Below are 16,562 nucleotides of genomic sequence, written 5' to 3'. Positions count from 1 at the left end.
TGGTTGCCTGGTAATTACAGTAATAGGAAGTAATGATGTAGCCGAAGGTGCGGCGTCGCCGAGGACGTCAGGGCGCGGACTTATTGTGGACCGCATTTTAATCTCCTTACTGTAAATGACACTTTGATGCTGCTGCTCATGCTCAGATCGTTTTATGATGGAGATGAGTCACTGAATTATTAAACAAAGTGACTGAATATTTGGTGCCATTGTATTCATTTAGATTCTTTAAAATATGCGGGTTTTTTTTTCTGTTTTGCTTTATAGAGCTGTTTATTTTTAGCCTCAAAAAGCAAAAAAGTAAACTATTCTTCTCTTTACAAAAACACACATCATCTGACTCCGGTCATTACAGCCGCTAATGTAACCGCGCCATAACGCACTTGTTTGCCCAATTAGCCGAAACAATTATTGCAACTTTGACTTTAATTACGTCTCAATTTGAAGCCTAGCGCTGGTCTATAATTCAGTGATTAAAACCCTCTGTGCTCCAGTGCCTTTAGGGCAGCGCATGATTAGGACCTGTCAGCTGCAGGAGTGAACGGAGGCAGCCATGCGTGTTGTGCAACATGACCCGCTGCTGTTAAATCTTGTCAACATATTAACCTGAATTCCCCAGTCATTATAGACTGAATTGCCTACATAAGAAGGAAATATGTACACATATGTATGTGTAATTGAAAAATAATGTAGGGGAGTTTTGTTTTTGTTTTTTTAAAATCCCAAGCACGTTAACAAGCTGCATGACGTCACAATGTCCCGGGGCCTGCGTGAGACAAAAGCGTGAAGGAAAACAATTGCGCATAAGCTGCAGAAATACATGATGAAAAATTTATGTTGTCTGCTACTGTGCATATAGGTAAACTGCGAATCCCACATGACGATACTGAGGTGTTATCTTTGATTGCTGAAAGTGATCTCCACACCCACAGGGGGTCCTGAGATATCTGATCATTACATGGAGACAAACAAAAATGAAGAGGTTTGACAAGAGGAGGAAGACTGTTTTGCGATGGGCCAAAAGGTTCATCTGAAGCACATTTGATCCTTGTCAAAATATATTGATTCATGTTCTTTCATGAGACAGTTGATGTCTCCCTTAATTTCTGACTGGCCATCTGGACTGACTGATGAGAGGCTCGCGTTTTATTTGTAGGTGAGGAGCTAGACAGCGAAAGAGAGAGAGCAAGAGACCCTGGTGTTTAACTTGGTTATTTCCTATAAAAATTGAAATATACCATGAGATTTCCTACATTTTTTGTAAAAGAAAATTGAATCTGGTGTAATTTCATAATAATTTAGCTATATTCCTAAACACGCTGCACACTACCAACCTAATCTGCAGGTAGGGTTTGCAAAGCAGTGGCCAAGCAGTGGGTGCAGCTGTAGGTTATATGAATTTCCCCTCGGCCACAATCAGTGCAACAGAGTTTCCTTTGGTGTATCCAGAGGTGAATAATTTATGGGAGGATAAAAGCATTTGTGGTAGCAAGCTAGACTGGCAGACAGTAGAAGGAGGCTGGCTGGGAATCCCCTCGCACCCCCCCCCCCCCGCCCCCCCCAGCCCCTCCACTGCACCCCAACTGAGCTTGCCCCTTGCTGCGTGGTGGCCTTGCACGATACCTCCTCGGACGGATGCTTGAAGTGCAAATCTGTGTTCCAACTTGTTCCCGGTGCCTGTCAGCATGTTTTCCTCTTGTCAGCAGCAATTGAGTGTGGGCCTGTGTCACCCTTGTACCACCGCTGTAACAGGATCATTGACAGGCCAGTGACACTGCCCAACCAGATAATGGAAACCTATTGATTTCTCTCTCTCTTTTTTTTTTCCCCTTTTTATTTTTCACACGAAGACAGTCTGTGGCTGAATAACTGGAAGGACAGGTCATGATCAATGGTCCTGATCTCTGGATCACTGCTGCCACAAACAATGAATGGGAAAAACACAAGCCTATATCTGACAACAAACGTCGTGTTCAGTAATTCACACTTTCTCAGGTCACAGAAACAGACATAAAAGCAGACAAGCTGTTCACTTCAAGATTGAAAGAACTGAGTTTAAAATATACTTCACAGACTAATAAACAACACAAAATCATGACGGAACTCCAGGTTATCTCACGTTTCTTTCCATTTTAATTTGCCGGATCAATAGCAAGTGTTACTTCTGAATTTAATGCAGATTTTCCCTGTTTTCTGCATACATTGGTGGGCATTTGCAGTTTTAATGGAGCAGTCTCCAGAGAGGAGGCCCCTTTTATACTCATGGCAATGATAAGCATGCGTTGGCTGCCTACCATTGGACCCTCATGGCAGATGGTGAGTGTGGGTCCTGCAACAACACATTTCTTTATGTCAGCCTTCCCTCTCTCTCTCTCTCTCTCTCTCTCTCCAGCCAGTGGAATAATGAAAAGCCCAATTCTGGTCATGGCAAACTCAATCTCATTATAATCTCCCTTTTTTTTATTCATTCAGCCCCTTGGGATGCTGTCTGCCAGCGATGTGGCTTTTCAACCTCCAGAGAGAACATCTTTTGAAACAGCCAGGAGACCTAATGAAGTCACAGAGTGGCACAATTATTTCCCAAAGAAGGAGCATTAATGTACTTCAAAATTCCCTCCGGAGAAACATGATGACAATTGGTTTGTACAGCTTTGATCGCTGCTTTAAATACTGCCCAGGATAAACTGCAGGGTTATCCCCCTTTGCCATTGGTAAGTAGAAAACCCAGAAGTGGCTATCAAGCACTGGATACATCAAATACTCGGGCTGAAATGCTAAAATCTGAAGTTTAAAATAGCACATAGCCCTAAAATTAGTTTCTGTTGGGAATAATGATGCAATGTGATGCTGACATCTACATCTTTTACACTAAAGGTGTGCAACAATTTTCGTTAAACATAACAAATACAATGGGATTCTGTGGTGGGGACAGGGAATGGTTCATTATCACATAACACGTCTTTAACAAACTTAAAGAAGCAGTTCAAAGTGTTGGTGCTCTGTAATAATCAAATACTTTCCCTGGGAGAAAAGTATAGGATAAAAGTGTGTGAATCTTTGAATTCTTAAAAGTTTGTACCGAAAACGTTGTTTTTTTTTTCTTTCACCTTCAGGGTCATCGCCTCAACTATGAGATTAACAAGGTTCGAAGGTCATCACCAGGTAACCCCAGACTAACCAAATCCACAAAGTCTTGTTTTGCCAGTACTTTGCTGAGATGCAGTGCAAATGGTCAGTGCAGCCCCACAGATCTTGTTAGTCAGAAAGTGCCACTAATAATCACATCTCCTTCTTTCTTGATGGTGATGTCGAGAAGCCTTAAAAGTTTTAAGGTCATCTTGAGACTAGTGGCCATTAAGAAAGCCCTTTGCCCTAGTGCACTTTTACTATCAGTGATGGCAAACAAAACATATAACCCCCCCCTCCCGTGCAAATATGTTTACCAAAGTTGTTCTGAAATTATTATGAGACATCGGGGAAACACAAAAACGCATTTTGGAAGAAATCCATTTTATTTCACTCAACCAGGCTTTTGAGGACTTATTTCAGCCCAGTTGAACCTTTAAATACATACTTTGAACAGAAAGAGGACTGTGGATTTGGAGCGAATATTGTCACATCTGTATATGAATGAGGAAAAAAAAAACGGATTTATTCAAATGAACATTTACATTTACTCTTTAGGCAGACCACCGCACCGGCAGCAACTTAGGATCCAGTGTTTTGCTTGAGGACATGTGGACAAGAGGAGCTGGGGATTAAAACTCTGATTAATGAACAACCTCTTCGTCCAGTGTCACAAGCATTCATTAATATGTGAAGTATATAATTGTTTTATACAGATGTACAGTGGCAGAACTACAGTAAAACCAATAAACCTCTGGAGTAAATTGGAATCATAGTTTCAATGACGGGCTCGTATATTCACAGCTCATATATTCACTTGACCACAAATACAAACATTTGGTTGATCTCCAGGATCTTATTAGATAAATAACAGTCTCTTACACATTCACTACTTTATTTCTAAAAACAAAAAATCTCAGGTAGCTTACTTTATCCACACCGTTGTCTAACTCTTTGTGTACTCCATTAAAACTGCTGGAGCAAATAATCTCAGAATAATTACTGATTAGGCAGATCCTACTTAATACTGCAGTGTGAAGTCACAAAGAGCTATCACCAATATCTACAACCAACTGTTTCTTTATTAAGTAGAATGGGCTGTGAAATCAAAGCATAATTTGCTAAATTTATAGGAGTAACAGTATTGTACCATGCAAGTTGTCGCAGATTTCTAAACACATATTTACATAAAACTAAAATAGTTTGATTTGAATTTGTCAAATACTAGGTCTAAAAAGCCAAGCCTGAGTAGAGAAGTAAGATATACTGTATATTATATCGAAATTAGGAATAATTTACCAACTTATAATGATACAACCTTGAATTGTACTGTATGATAGGGAAACAATTATACATATAGTGGATAGATACATAAATACCTAACTAGGAACAGTATGATACCTCATCAAAAAATGACAGCGTAAATTGTTCTGTTACTTAGTTGAAGCTACAGTTCTATTCCTTTTGTTTCATATATTATATTAATTGACTGAAAAACTAAAAATAGAAAGATGGAATAGAAAGAAATGTACAGTATGCAGCCACAATTTATCCATTCATGAGAGGTGGGCTCCAGCGTGGACAGGTCTCCAGTCTATGTCGGGGCCAACACAGAGAGAGACACTCAGACAGACAACCTGTCACACCTACAGACCATTCAGTCACTAATTAACTTGGAACATGCGTTTCTTTGGACTTTTGGAGGAAATAGGGGAACCCGGTGAAAACCCACGCACGCATGGGGAGAACATGCAAACTCCAAACAGAAAGGCCGCAGCCAGCCAGGGTTTCAAACCGGGGCCATTCTAGCTGCGAGGAGGCAGGGCTACCTACTCCACAACCTTGCTGCCAGCGCATTCATATTAATTCTGTATTTGTGTTACAGCACATAATAATACAATTTCCTTCTTATATAGAACTTTACAGAAAAATAGTGTTAAACTTCTAAAGTTGTTTTTTTTTTTTCGGCAGATTAGAGCACAGACATGTTAAGTCTGTGATATAGTACTATCAGATATAGTACTATTTGATGTGGGTCTTTTTATTTGTGCTGGGGTAGTTGAATGGTTGAAAGGTAAAAAAAAAGAATGATCATCAATGGCATCATGAGTTCAAAAATAATATGCCGTCTTTGCCCACTGCCCACCTTTCTGTCTGAAAGTTTGAAACTGTCTCAGCTAACTTGAAAAATACACACCGTGGTAAGTTAGGATCACTGGATAATTACAACACATTCTCACCCATATGAGAACCAAAAATACCAAAGTCCACGCCTTTAGGAATACACAGCTGCTGCAATATATATGGTTATAACAGGAATTTTCTGTTCCCAAAAATATGCTGATGTCACAGCTATAATGAGAGCCACATTTCAGTAATTACTCTGATGGTTGAAGGTTAAGCAAAAGAACAAACAACGACAGAACAAGCTGTCCCAACATAGTGTAGCATCTTGAACATTACTTTGATTAAGAGGGGTGGTCTCTCTAATGCAGGCACAGAGAGGTGAAATCCTACAAAGCACTTGCAAACTAATAACAGCCCGTGTGCGCCGCCTAACAAGAGCACAGATCTATTTTATGTCAGCTCTAAAACAAAAATAAGACTTGAACTTTATTCAAATGCTCCGGTTCATGTATGTTGCCAGAATGGGAGTGGCAACGCTCCTCTTATCATTTTTCCTTTCTGTTGAGCTATCTTTCCTTTGATGGTGGTTTTTTTGGCACAGAAAGTTACAGGCAAGTTAGATATTTGGATTTTTTGTTTCATTTTGTAATTATAATAAAATGTATTTTCGTAATAACAAGGCACATTTTAAAATTATGCCAAACATATGGGAACATCTTTCTAACATAGGCCATTCTAAACTGCCGCAATCATATCAATTGTATATACTAAGTTGATAAGGCAAAGCATAGCAATGTGTTTTTGCTTATATATATAAAATATTGTTATTACAAATTCAATTTCCAGAAAAGCTGGAACACTGTAAAATGTAAATAAAAAGAGAATGCAGTGAGTCACAAATCATGTGAAATGTAATTTTGATTCTATACATATATACCTATACATCTTTTTTATGTATGTATGTATGTATGTAGTTTGTTTTACTATTTCCAAACAAATATAGATATTAAATAATTTGCAAATCATTGTATTTTCAATTTCTTTACATCATAAACAGCATCCCTGCTTTTCTTGAAATGCATGTATTGTTAAGTACTCCTTATATACTCCTACAAACATTAGCAGACTAATCTAAAATATTGTTTCCTATACATATAAACAGTGTGCAAATTCTGGAGGCAACAGGAAGTTGCAGAGTGTTTTACCTCTACACAAGTTCTGTGTGTTCGTGAGACATGCTTATTTCTATTTTATGATGAAGACCCAAAACCTCCACCATCCCAGTCCCTGTGTGGGGAACACTGGTATGCAGAAGGTGCCTCTGCAAATGCTTGATCCAGTCCTCCTGAACAGACAGAGGACCCTGGAAGACTAAGTCACAGAATCTGCAAAAATAAGGTATAGGGAAATCAGTCACTGCGGCAGAAGTGAGTTGTTCCTTTTTGTAGAAAGACTTCTACAGTTTTTCCATATTACATATGGGGTTTAGTCTGTACAGTCACCTTTTCCAGAGGACTTGTATTGTGCATTAATGTAGGATAAACCATTGTATGAGCAGATGGCACTTGGAATTTTTTTTTAATTTCAAGAGAATCCTAGAGTTGTTGCTCTCATGAAGAGTTGGCTAATTGTGGGGCTTTTGGGAAAAAAAAAAATGGGGCTAATGGAGGATGGTGTATTACGGGGCTCATATGCCACTGGTATCACTGGTCACCTCAATTTATTTAAAGAGGGGGAGCTGTTGACAAGTTGCATCTCAATTCAGTGACCACATCCTTCAAAGTATGTTGTCTACGCTGTCTTCATAGGCATACTGTATGGCCGTAGCACATCATAAATGTCGAGCAGAAATGGGATGGTCTGGTCAACAGATGATTCCCTATTTATGTCACCAGCTGCTCCCGGGCAGGCGCTCTTCTCTTTTAAACAGCGGCATGCAAAGAATCTTGGGATAAGTTTGGCCACAAAGTATCCACCCACCAGGGCTCTAAGACAGGCCAATGCCAGGGGAAAAAGGCTGCATTAGAATGAGCCTTTGAAATGGAACAGCCTTGTTGCCATTGGTCTTCAAATTTAGCCTTCGAAGGATACAGTCCCTGAATTGAGACACAAGTGCTACACATGACAACAGAGCGTGGCGTCTTCTCACTCTAAGATGCAAGATGAAGGTGAGATGATCATCGTGGTGTGGTTGTGCTTCTCTAAGAGGAGGACAGCCTTCCTCCAAGACACCAAGAAGCTGCCCCTTACCAAAGTTCAGAAGAGGAGAAATTGCCAGACTGCAAATGGTTAATGCTTAGGCCATGGAGTGGATCTCCCAGTGAGCTGGGCAACTGGCCCTTACACTCCAAGTTCCAAATTGGTAAATTGCTTTGCCTGTGCCACTGATTTACTGTCAAAGGCACAGGGCCAGGTGCTGGTACTGTGGTGGTCCTGTAGGGTCCTGTATAACTTAAAAACAGGCCAGCTAACAGAACTCCCTCAGCTGTTGTTTTTTTTTTTAAGGTAAACCTTTGGGCCTATCCTATTAATAGGACGGGCTTAGGGTTTAGAATACTACACTGCAGGCCTGTGCAGAGGATGAGGTGCCACTGCAGGGTCATAACCTATTCTACCCCTGCCATAGCAGTATAATGGGAACTATGGCATAGCTCTTCCGACCTAGTGTTGTAGAAAGCACTTCCTTTCCTCTGAGACGCTAATCTACTGCACAAGGTTCACTGTCACCCTTGTGGGATCTCTAGTTGTACCCTTGTGTCTTACAAGGCTGGTGAGCAATTGGCCCTACATACATGTAATAAACCTTTAATTGTAAAGAAAAACTTCTCAATTTACTCTTTCTTCAGAAAACCATGGCTAGATTTGTAGCCTTTCCTTCAATGTACCTGCAGGTGAGTGTGTATATCTCAGCATTCAAGGAAGGTAGAATCTTCTGTTTTAGCCCAGGCCTTGGTCTTGGCTTCTTCCGTTTATAATCATAGCCTAAAAAAACAAGACATAATACCATTTAATCTAGGGGAATGTATTAAGTTTTAAATTGACCTGTAACATAAATAAATGATCACAAAGCAAATAATCCATCTACATCAAATATTCACTCTTTTCTTAATTTGGTTATACAGATCGAACCACTTGAATTACGTTAATTATTTCTTCACTTAAATTGCATTTGTGATTACAGGGCCAAAAGCATTTGTTGACATTCTTCTTTTGTAGATCTCATTATCAGGTGCTTACCTGGTTTTTCCAAAATGGCAATCCTCTTCCTGTGTGCATAGGTTTGAAGTGAGCCAGACTGACAGAGATCAGCAGGGAAGGTGCTGTTACACTGAATACAAATATTACTTGAATCACATTCTCCTGAAAAACAGAACATTGTAAAAAGTAAATTAGACTCAAATACAATAAGGATGATGGCTCAAAATGTTAAAAGGTACAACTGAGTGTTTATCTTTAAGCTTTAGTGTAAAATTTGACAGAATGGGGTTTATTTAAATTCAATTTAGCGCATGTCTCAAATCAAGGTTTAGGATCATCACAAGTCAGTTGGTATTTCAGGAGAAAAGCAGCTTAGATCATGCAATAATTTTAATATTAAGCAAAACTGTTACTCCCAGAGTGATCATAAGTATTTTTCCATCTGGTTTCACTCAAAGCATTTTATTTGCACTCTCCTGACTGAAAAGTGTTACTGCTTAAGTTTAACACAATCTTGTGTCTTTGGGGGGGGGGCTATTTCCACATACAGAATACCACCTCATGAAAGTCACAGATGAATAATAAACTACATAAAACATTACAGATCTATTAGTTCTATGACAGAAAACTGTCAATGATTATACTGTGCACAATTCTCAATAAGATGTTAAAATGCGATTCTTAAAAGATCTTAAAAATGAAAAAAGAACCTAATTTTATTTTTTCAATGTTTTATCTTGAAGACACTAATACAAACATGTCATTGCACTGAGAAAATAGAGAGATAAAATGCTCTGTTAATTAATTTGAAATTTGTCTTTAAATTGCAATGATGACACTGTGTCAAATACAAAACAGGGATAAAAAAAATACAATATTGTAAAAGGTAAGATAAAAAACATTACACACACAGCAAACACACACATCTTTGGGAGTTTACTGTAAACATGTACCAGTTTAAAACTGAAATTCACAAAGCATTTTGATTTTAAATCTTTGTAAATCTTTTCTACCTAACTAGGAGTTTGATTTTGGGCAGACAATAAACAAAATTGTGTAACCATGGGTTACGAGCTTTCAACTCCGCATACTGTACAGTGGATATCATAACTTTTTAATATGCATTTCAAAGACACTTTGGTGTGTATTTATAATAACACTATTCAAATGAAGCAGGTCTTTGCAGGTTTTGTCTACGTATAGTATGCAGGTCACAAGCACTGGTTTTTCACTGTCAGCTCTTTTCATGTCCATTCCAAAGTCCTGATGTGGACCTGAAGACAGTCCTATTTAAACCCCCACAGGTTGGACATTAGAAGAATGTGGTTACATGGATGTGTACTGCATATTGTGTCGAGAGATACTGTGTCACTCCAAGCAATACGGAAAGTAGGAACAATTGTAATCACTTCCTGAGGGCTCACATGAACTTTCCCTTTAATATAATTAACCTGAATGAAAATGGTAGTGTGTCATCACGCCATGCCTTGTTTCAGCTCAATTTAAATAGGAATGGAGTGAAAAAACGCGGATAAATGCAGATGTTCAGAGATGTCGTTATATACATACTGGTACGGCCGAAAAGTGTTAGTCTTACGCGGACTGTCACTAGAGGCTGCTATATTGATAATTCATTGAAAAATAAAGAGAGAACTAGAAAGCATAGCCAAAGGCCACATATTGCGAGGGTTATGGTTCCATTTGGAAAGAAGAATTATGAAAAGTGCTATAATAGCACATTATAACTGTATTGCCTTATACAAATACTTGATGATTATCCTTCAACTCATTAGGAATTAAAAACAATTACATGTTTTGGACATTAGTATAGGAACAGTTGCTGTATTTCAGAAAATGAATGAGGTCTTGTCTCTCGTAATATGTTTTATGGCTGGTTTGGCTAAATATCTGCTAAAGATATAATAATTAAGATATAATAGCTAGTATAGGTTATAGGTCATTTGCTTTTTTTGTCCTCTTGCCTTATCCCGTGAGTTCAGGGTCGCCACAGCGGATCATTGTCTGCATGTTGATTTGGCAGTTTTTACGCCGGATACCTAGTATAGATCGTAGTACAATTTACTAAACTGCTGCCTATTTTCCAAGATTTAAGATTTATTTGCTGCCATCCCCAATACAATGTAAAGTCCACTTGCAGACACTTCTAGAGCCTGCTGATGTAAAATAAGCATACAGCATATTGTAGGTACGGAGTTATTAAAAGCTTAATTCATGCATAAAGCAACTGTACAGTATCCATCGTTTCAAAAACAGTTCAAGCATAAAGTCAAACACAAAGTATAAGCCTCCATACCATAAGTCCAGTTTGGTTCCACGCTGCTCATCTGTATCCTCTCCATGCAATCGTTGGTCATATTGCAGATCTTCCTGGTTGCATATGCTTCCTGGTTGTTTCTTGCCATGAGCTTCATACTCTCCTGTCTCACCTTAAGCAGTTCGAATAAAGTGCCTGGAGTGGCTTTGGGGCATTTTTGTGCTTCTACCTGTAACTTCTTCCTTTCTGTTTTTGACTCCTGTTTGGGTACAAAGCTGTCTAATATGGGATGTGGCCCACACTGAAATTCTTCTGAGATTGCACTGCACACCTGGAACAAGCCATTACCGGTCATGAACTTCTGACAGACTAAAGGACGTGGAGGGAACTTGCTCTTGTTGAGGACTTGGAGGATGTTACGATGTTCCTTTTTGTCCCGTAGAAGTTCGTTTAGGATGCACAGTGGGGACTTGCTAGTGCTGGTAACACTTTTACCTATTTGTTTCAGGTGTCCCCTTACATGGTTGGACAGGCCAGTCTTAGTATCAAACCAACCCCAACACAGGGGACATGTGTACTCTCTTTGGTTTTCTGGCTTGAAAACTGTAATATAAGATAAAAGTTTGTCACAGTAATTAAAATGAAAAATAAAAATCTAGTTATTTTTGGACGGGTCTTTTGGACAAGCTTTCATCTAACAGAAACTCATTTTGCTGCTGTAAATTTAAATGACTTGTAGTGGTGGAGTAATGTAGCAGCCATGAACAAATCTCTGCACACTTGAAAACGTCCCACACAAATCAGCTCACCCCCCCCCTAATATTAGTTGGTTGACATTCATACAAAATAATTCCTAATATAATACACTTTTGCCCATAAAGTTGGAATAATTTAGTTTTCAGATACATTCCTCTTTTTTGCAAAGGTTAATGGTTTCATTTTCAGAGCTATATGTTTGGAAGAGACTGATCAATAACATTTCGAGAAGATATACATTTTATCTATCAAGAATGAATCACATTGTAACAACAATTTCATGGGAAGAGGTAAAAAATATTTTATTCCAACTTTATGGCAACAGTGTACATGAACTCACCGGTTCAAATACACTGAACCGGTGAGTACATCAGGTATGTCTGTTCAACTGCTTGTTAACACAAGTATCTAATCAGCAGCAACTTGTGCATTTTGCACATGTAGACATGGTCAAAACTATCTCCTGCAGTCTAAACTGGCTGCTCAGAATGAGAAAAAAAAGGTAAATTATGTGAATTTGAAGCTGGCAATTTAGAAACTGCTGTTCTAATGGGAGTTTTACACACACCCATCTCAAGAAAATATCCAGTGAATGGCAGTTCTCTGGGCAGAAATGCCTTGTTGATGCCAGCGGTCAGAGGAGAATGGCCAGACTGTTTCGTGCTGATAGACAGGCGACTGTGACTGATGAATCTTGAATTCTGCTGCGAAATTCAGATGGCAGAGTCAGAATTTGGCGTAAACTACATGAAACAAAGCTAAATGTCACAAAGCTAAAATAATCTCATATTCCTTTATTAAACATGATAATGAGTTAACTGTACTCAAAATGGCCTCTGCTGGCACCAGATCTCAATACAACAGAGCACCTTTGGGATGTGGTGGAATACTGGCTATGCACCTCACAAAGCTGCAGCAAATGATGCCATCACGCCAAATTAACCAGAAGCACTGAGGAATGTTTCCAGCACCTTTTTGAATTTATGCCATGAATAAGTAAAGCAGGTTGAAGGCAAAAGTGGGCCCAGCCCGGTACTAGCAAGGTGTACCTAATAAAGTGCCAGGTGAGTGTAGACGTACTGTCTCCTGTACTGAAATGGCAAATTATTTGTTTTTGCTGGACACTGAATACATTTGGGATTAAGCTAAAAACATTATTCTAAGATATGTTTTCATCTTTTATTTCCTGGTATTTACATGTTGACGAATTGAACACGTTTTGAATTATATGACCTGGATTTTAAATGAGCAAAAGTAAATTAAAATAAACAAAATGTGGTTTAATATCCCGAGTTTGCAATAACTGTCTTATGTCTTCAACTCACCGAAACCACCAAATTGAAGGTTGCTATATGTTGCTCAGTACACCGATGGTTTCTTTCTAATGTTTGTGCAACAACTACTATTGTTTTTTGCTCAGCTGCCAAATTAAAAATGGCTTTCCTTTCTCCCATAGACAGATCAATGGTCTCAATGGCCTATTGATATATATCCTTTTCACCAATGATTAGAGTCATCACTGACTAAAAACCAAGGTTAAAACCAGATGTCGTCATTTACAGCTATCCCTAAATCTCCCAGGGCAACGTGGATAACAGGAAAAACCAGTCAGTCACAGTTTACCTATACTTTTATAGGACTTTGCTTTGATGTTTTTTCCTTGACTTAGACTTTTACTTGTCTCAAATCTAGGGGGGAAGTGCTGCATAAGGTGCTATATTCTATGGTCATGTGTAAAAAAAAATTGTACTTGCATCCATTTACATTTAGCTATTACAAATGTTCTTTAATCATCAGAAGTAACAAAAAAAGTGTAAAGGTTTGCATCCACGTCAATAAATTAAAACTTAAAATGACTGCACATAAAATATGTTGAAAAAAAAAGGATCTTTTTGCCATTTCAAAATAAGGTGGTATTTACTGTTGCACATTACTGTGTGTAGTATTGATAGCATCTACCTACTTATAACAAGAATTGAAACATAATTTGTACCTTTTCTAAATTTTCTCATGCCAGAAGTGATCCTTCTTCGGATTCTTGGCTGATGGTCTCGCAACGCCACTTGCTCGGGCGAAACCATGTGCCGAGCATTGTAGCTCAAGCCAACTCTATGCAGGTGCCCTCGCACGTGATTTGACAGACCCACTCCGGACTCAAAAACTGCGGGGCAGTACGGACAGGGCTTGTGTTCTGCCACTTGTAAGGGGAAGACGTTAAAGTTGTCACTTGTAGGCGCACAGGTATTATCAGACACTGTTGCTTCGATGTACTCCTCCTTGATTATGAGTTGCTCTATGTCACTGCAGTCATCCTCTTCTTCATCTTTAAGTGTGTGTGGGCTTTGGACTTTCCCTGAAAACCTTTGCCTCTTTCTGAAATACCCCCGAGCATATGGATTCATTTCGTTCCTGCTGCTTTCCAAGAAGCTGCCTGTAGCTTCACCGGTGTCCTTACTGAAGTTACTGCTGCCCTCCCTGCCTTTCTCTAACTCCCTAACTGCAGACTGTTTCTTAAGCCTCTGGCTGAGCTTTGGCAATGTATTACCATTCAAACTGTCAATAGTGTTATGCAAAGGTGTTGACATTTTACTCATTGATGGAGAATGTTGGTTTGCTTGCACTTGTAAACTCTCGCTAGCAGGGTCGTTTTTCCTACCCTGACAGAACATCTGGTCTAATTTAAGATTTCTGGCTGTAAAATCAGCAGCACAGTTTGCCTGCTTCAAGCTGCCAAAAGCCTTGCAGTCATTGTTTTCCGCATCTTCTTCCACACAGGTGAGATCAGTTGCCACGTCTAATTTTTCTGCTGGTTGTAGGAGTAATTTTCCATGCTTGTCAATCCTCCACAAAGATGGTAACAGCTTGTTTTTGGTGGAACCAACATGGCACTTGATCTTTGAAGGGTCTAACTGTTTGTCATTGGACTTTTGAATGCAAGAGCCCCCTTTTTTGCTGGAGCTGTCGGGGAAAGAAGCTGGTTTTCCAAAAGTTGATTTTGGTTTTCCCAGAGAAATTCCAGGGTGGTCCGCAAACGTCTTTTTATAATTACTGTAGTGTGGGTGCTGCTCAGAATGTCTTTCCACTATTACTTTGTCTCTGCTAGTGAAAACCCCCATTTTGCACTGAAACTGAATTTGGTCTGTTTCTTCTGCATCATTAGCAGGAGGCATTTTCCTGAATTGAGGCTGGTGTGTGTTGAGGTGCACAACACGCAAGTGTGCTTCAAGTGCCTGCTGTGTCAGTGTAATGTAATTACACTGCTCACAGAAGTAGTAGTGCTTCAGATTATCGTGTGTTGTGGCATGCTGGACAATAATCTTAGGGCAATTGCAGCCAAATATACACTGAGGGCACGGCTCTGTGGTGGCCATGTCTTCAAATGTAGTATTTTTGATATCTTTGATTTCCTCAGTAAGTTTAACAAGCCTGTCTTGGTGAATAATGATGTGCCTCGTGAGGGAGTCTCTATCACAGAAAAAACGCCCACACTCCCTGCATATAAAGGGCTGTGAATCATTCTCACTGTTCACCTGATTATGCTTGTCTAAATGATACATCATATGTCGATGGAAATGCCTTTTTTCCTTGAAATTAACTTTGCATATTGTACATGAAAAGAAAAGGGGATCTTGCTCAAGTTGCTCTGTCTTCGGTTGTTCCACTTTTGGACTGAAATTGCCTTCATTTTCAGGGTCGTTTTTTTCATTACAGCCTTCCTGTACTGTGCTATAAATACGGCGATCAGAGTCTAATGCTGTGGTCCTAGAAAGATCTTTGATTGGCAAAACAGGATATTTCATATAGGAATGTTTACATAAAGAATCATCTCTGTTGGCAATATCAACCTTTTTAACATCATCACTGCTGCAGAAAAGTGTGCTGGTATGATTTATGCCGCTGGTAACCTTTTCTAGAGAACCTGACATGCTTTTTACATGTGTACTGTGCTTCCTGTGTCTGCGGTGCCTCACTTCAGTCTCCAGCCTTCTGTCAGTAAGCAGGAAGCGCTCTCTTGCTGAATCCCATCTGATTACTTCAGCATCATGATAATCATCCGTGGTGCTTTCTGACCATTCCACACCCTGTTGAGATCTTGTTTTTATTGTCCGTTTTATCGGAGGTTGGCTAATGTGCATTTGCTCAGCACTGTCGCCTGACAGTGTGGAACAGGCCAGTTTAGACTCATTCTCCTCCGAGTGAGACAGTGGCGTGTTGACACTTGGCTGTGTGGCCAGTGTTTTTACGGCGGGCCCCGCTGTGTTCTTCCAAGCGTCTGATTGAAGCTCACTAGGTGGCCGTAACACCTCGGGGCTTGTGTCCTTCTCCACCTGCCACACGGCATCCAGGACATTGTTGGATAAAACAGTGCCTTTGTTCAGGACACAGTGTACCTCTGAGGTGGGGTGTGAACCAGGTCCATTAACAAGTGCTCCTGAAGGCAATGAATTGCCTGCATGAGGAACAGCAGGGACACTGCTGTATACAAATGGATTCGGCTGGGTTCCATTTAAAGGGTTTTCATGTTCATCTGAGGACAGACCTGCAGCATTGTTCTTCAGGGAGAATGTGTGACTCTGTAATGGCTCCTGAGTACGACCCGGACTGTCAGACGCTGTTTCTGCATCTTTGTCCTCTTGTGCGCTTGGCTTAAGATCAGACATAGTAGCGATGCTTTCTGAAATAATAAAAAACAATATCAAAATTACTGAGTATGCTCTATTTTCCCCAATCAGTTCAAGTAAGCCAGGTTAATCACTCAACAATATGAAGAAAACTGTCAAGAGAAAAACTGCAGATGTAAATTACAAAATGAAACCCTGTAGCACAACAGGTATAATAAAATCTACCTTTTTTTTTCTCATTCACACTGACAATGTGGTTCCGTTAAAAAAAAAAAAAGAAATAGTTTTTGGGCTATTCCCACTGCTCCGTAAAATGAGACTGGTATTATTCTGTGCCACATTATGATTTTTCAACACCCTCTTTCACCACCTCTATTCACAACAAACCCTGCTGTTAGCCCTGAATACCCTGGTGAGGATGCTTAATTATGTGAGCGTACCTCTGGGATACAACCTTC

The 16,562-nt window shown here is 39.6% G+C and overlaps 1 protein-coding gene across 1 annotated transcript in view; it reads right to left on the bottom strand.

The window, feature by feature from the left end:
- Window positions 1-3,488: 3,488 nt before the first annotated feature.
- The window catches only part of znf644b (zinc finger protein 644b), a 30,369-nt gene continuing 17,295 nt past the window's right edge, over window positions 3,489-16,562 (bottom strand). Inside the window, exons 2-6 of the mRNA XM_067513906.1 lie at window positions 13,476-16,157; window positions 10,766-11,329; window positions 8,491-8,613; window positions 8,139-8,235; window positions 3,489-6,638 (exon numbers count right to left, since the gene is read on the bottom strand). Of these exons, the coding sequence (XP_067370007.1) occupies window positions 6,461-6,638; window positions 8,139-8,235; window positions 8,491-8,613; window positions 10,766-11,329; window positions 13,476-16,143 (3,630 nt within the window). The 5' untranslated portion in view covers window positions 16,144-16,157 and the 3' untranslated portion in view covers window positions 3,489-6,460. The remainder of the gene's footprint in view (window positions 6,639-8,138; window positions 8,236-8,490; window positions 8,614-10,765; window positions 11,330-13,475; window positions 16,158-16,562) is intronic.

Source organism: Channa argus, chromosome 8, assembly GCF_033026475.1.
Source record: "Channa argus isolate prfri chromosome 8, Channa argus male v1.0, whole genome shotgun sequence".
In the NCBI taxonomy this organism is placed as follows: Eukaryota; Metazoa; Chordata; class Actinopteri; order Anabantiformes; family Channidae; genus Channa; species Channa argus.
This window is presented reverse-complemented; position numbering and strand designations above follow the sequence as displayed.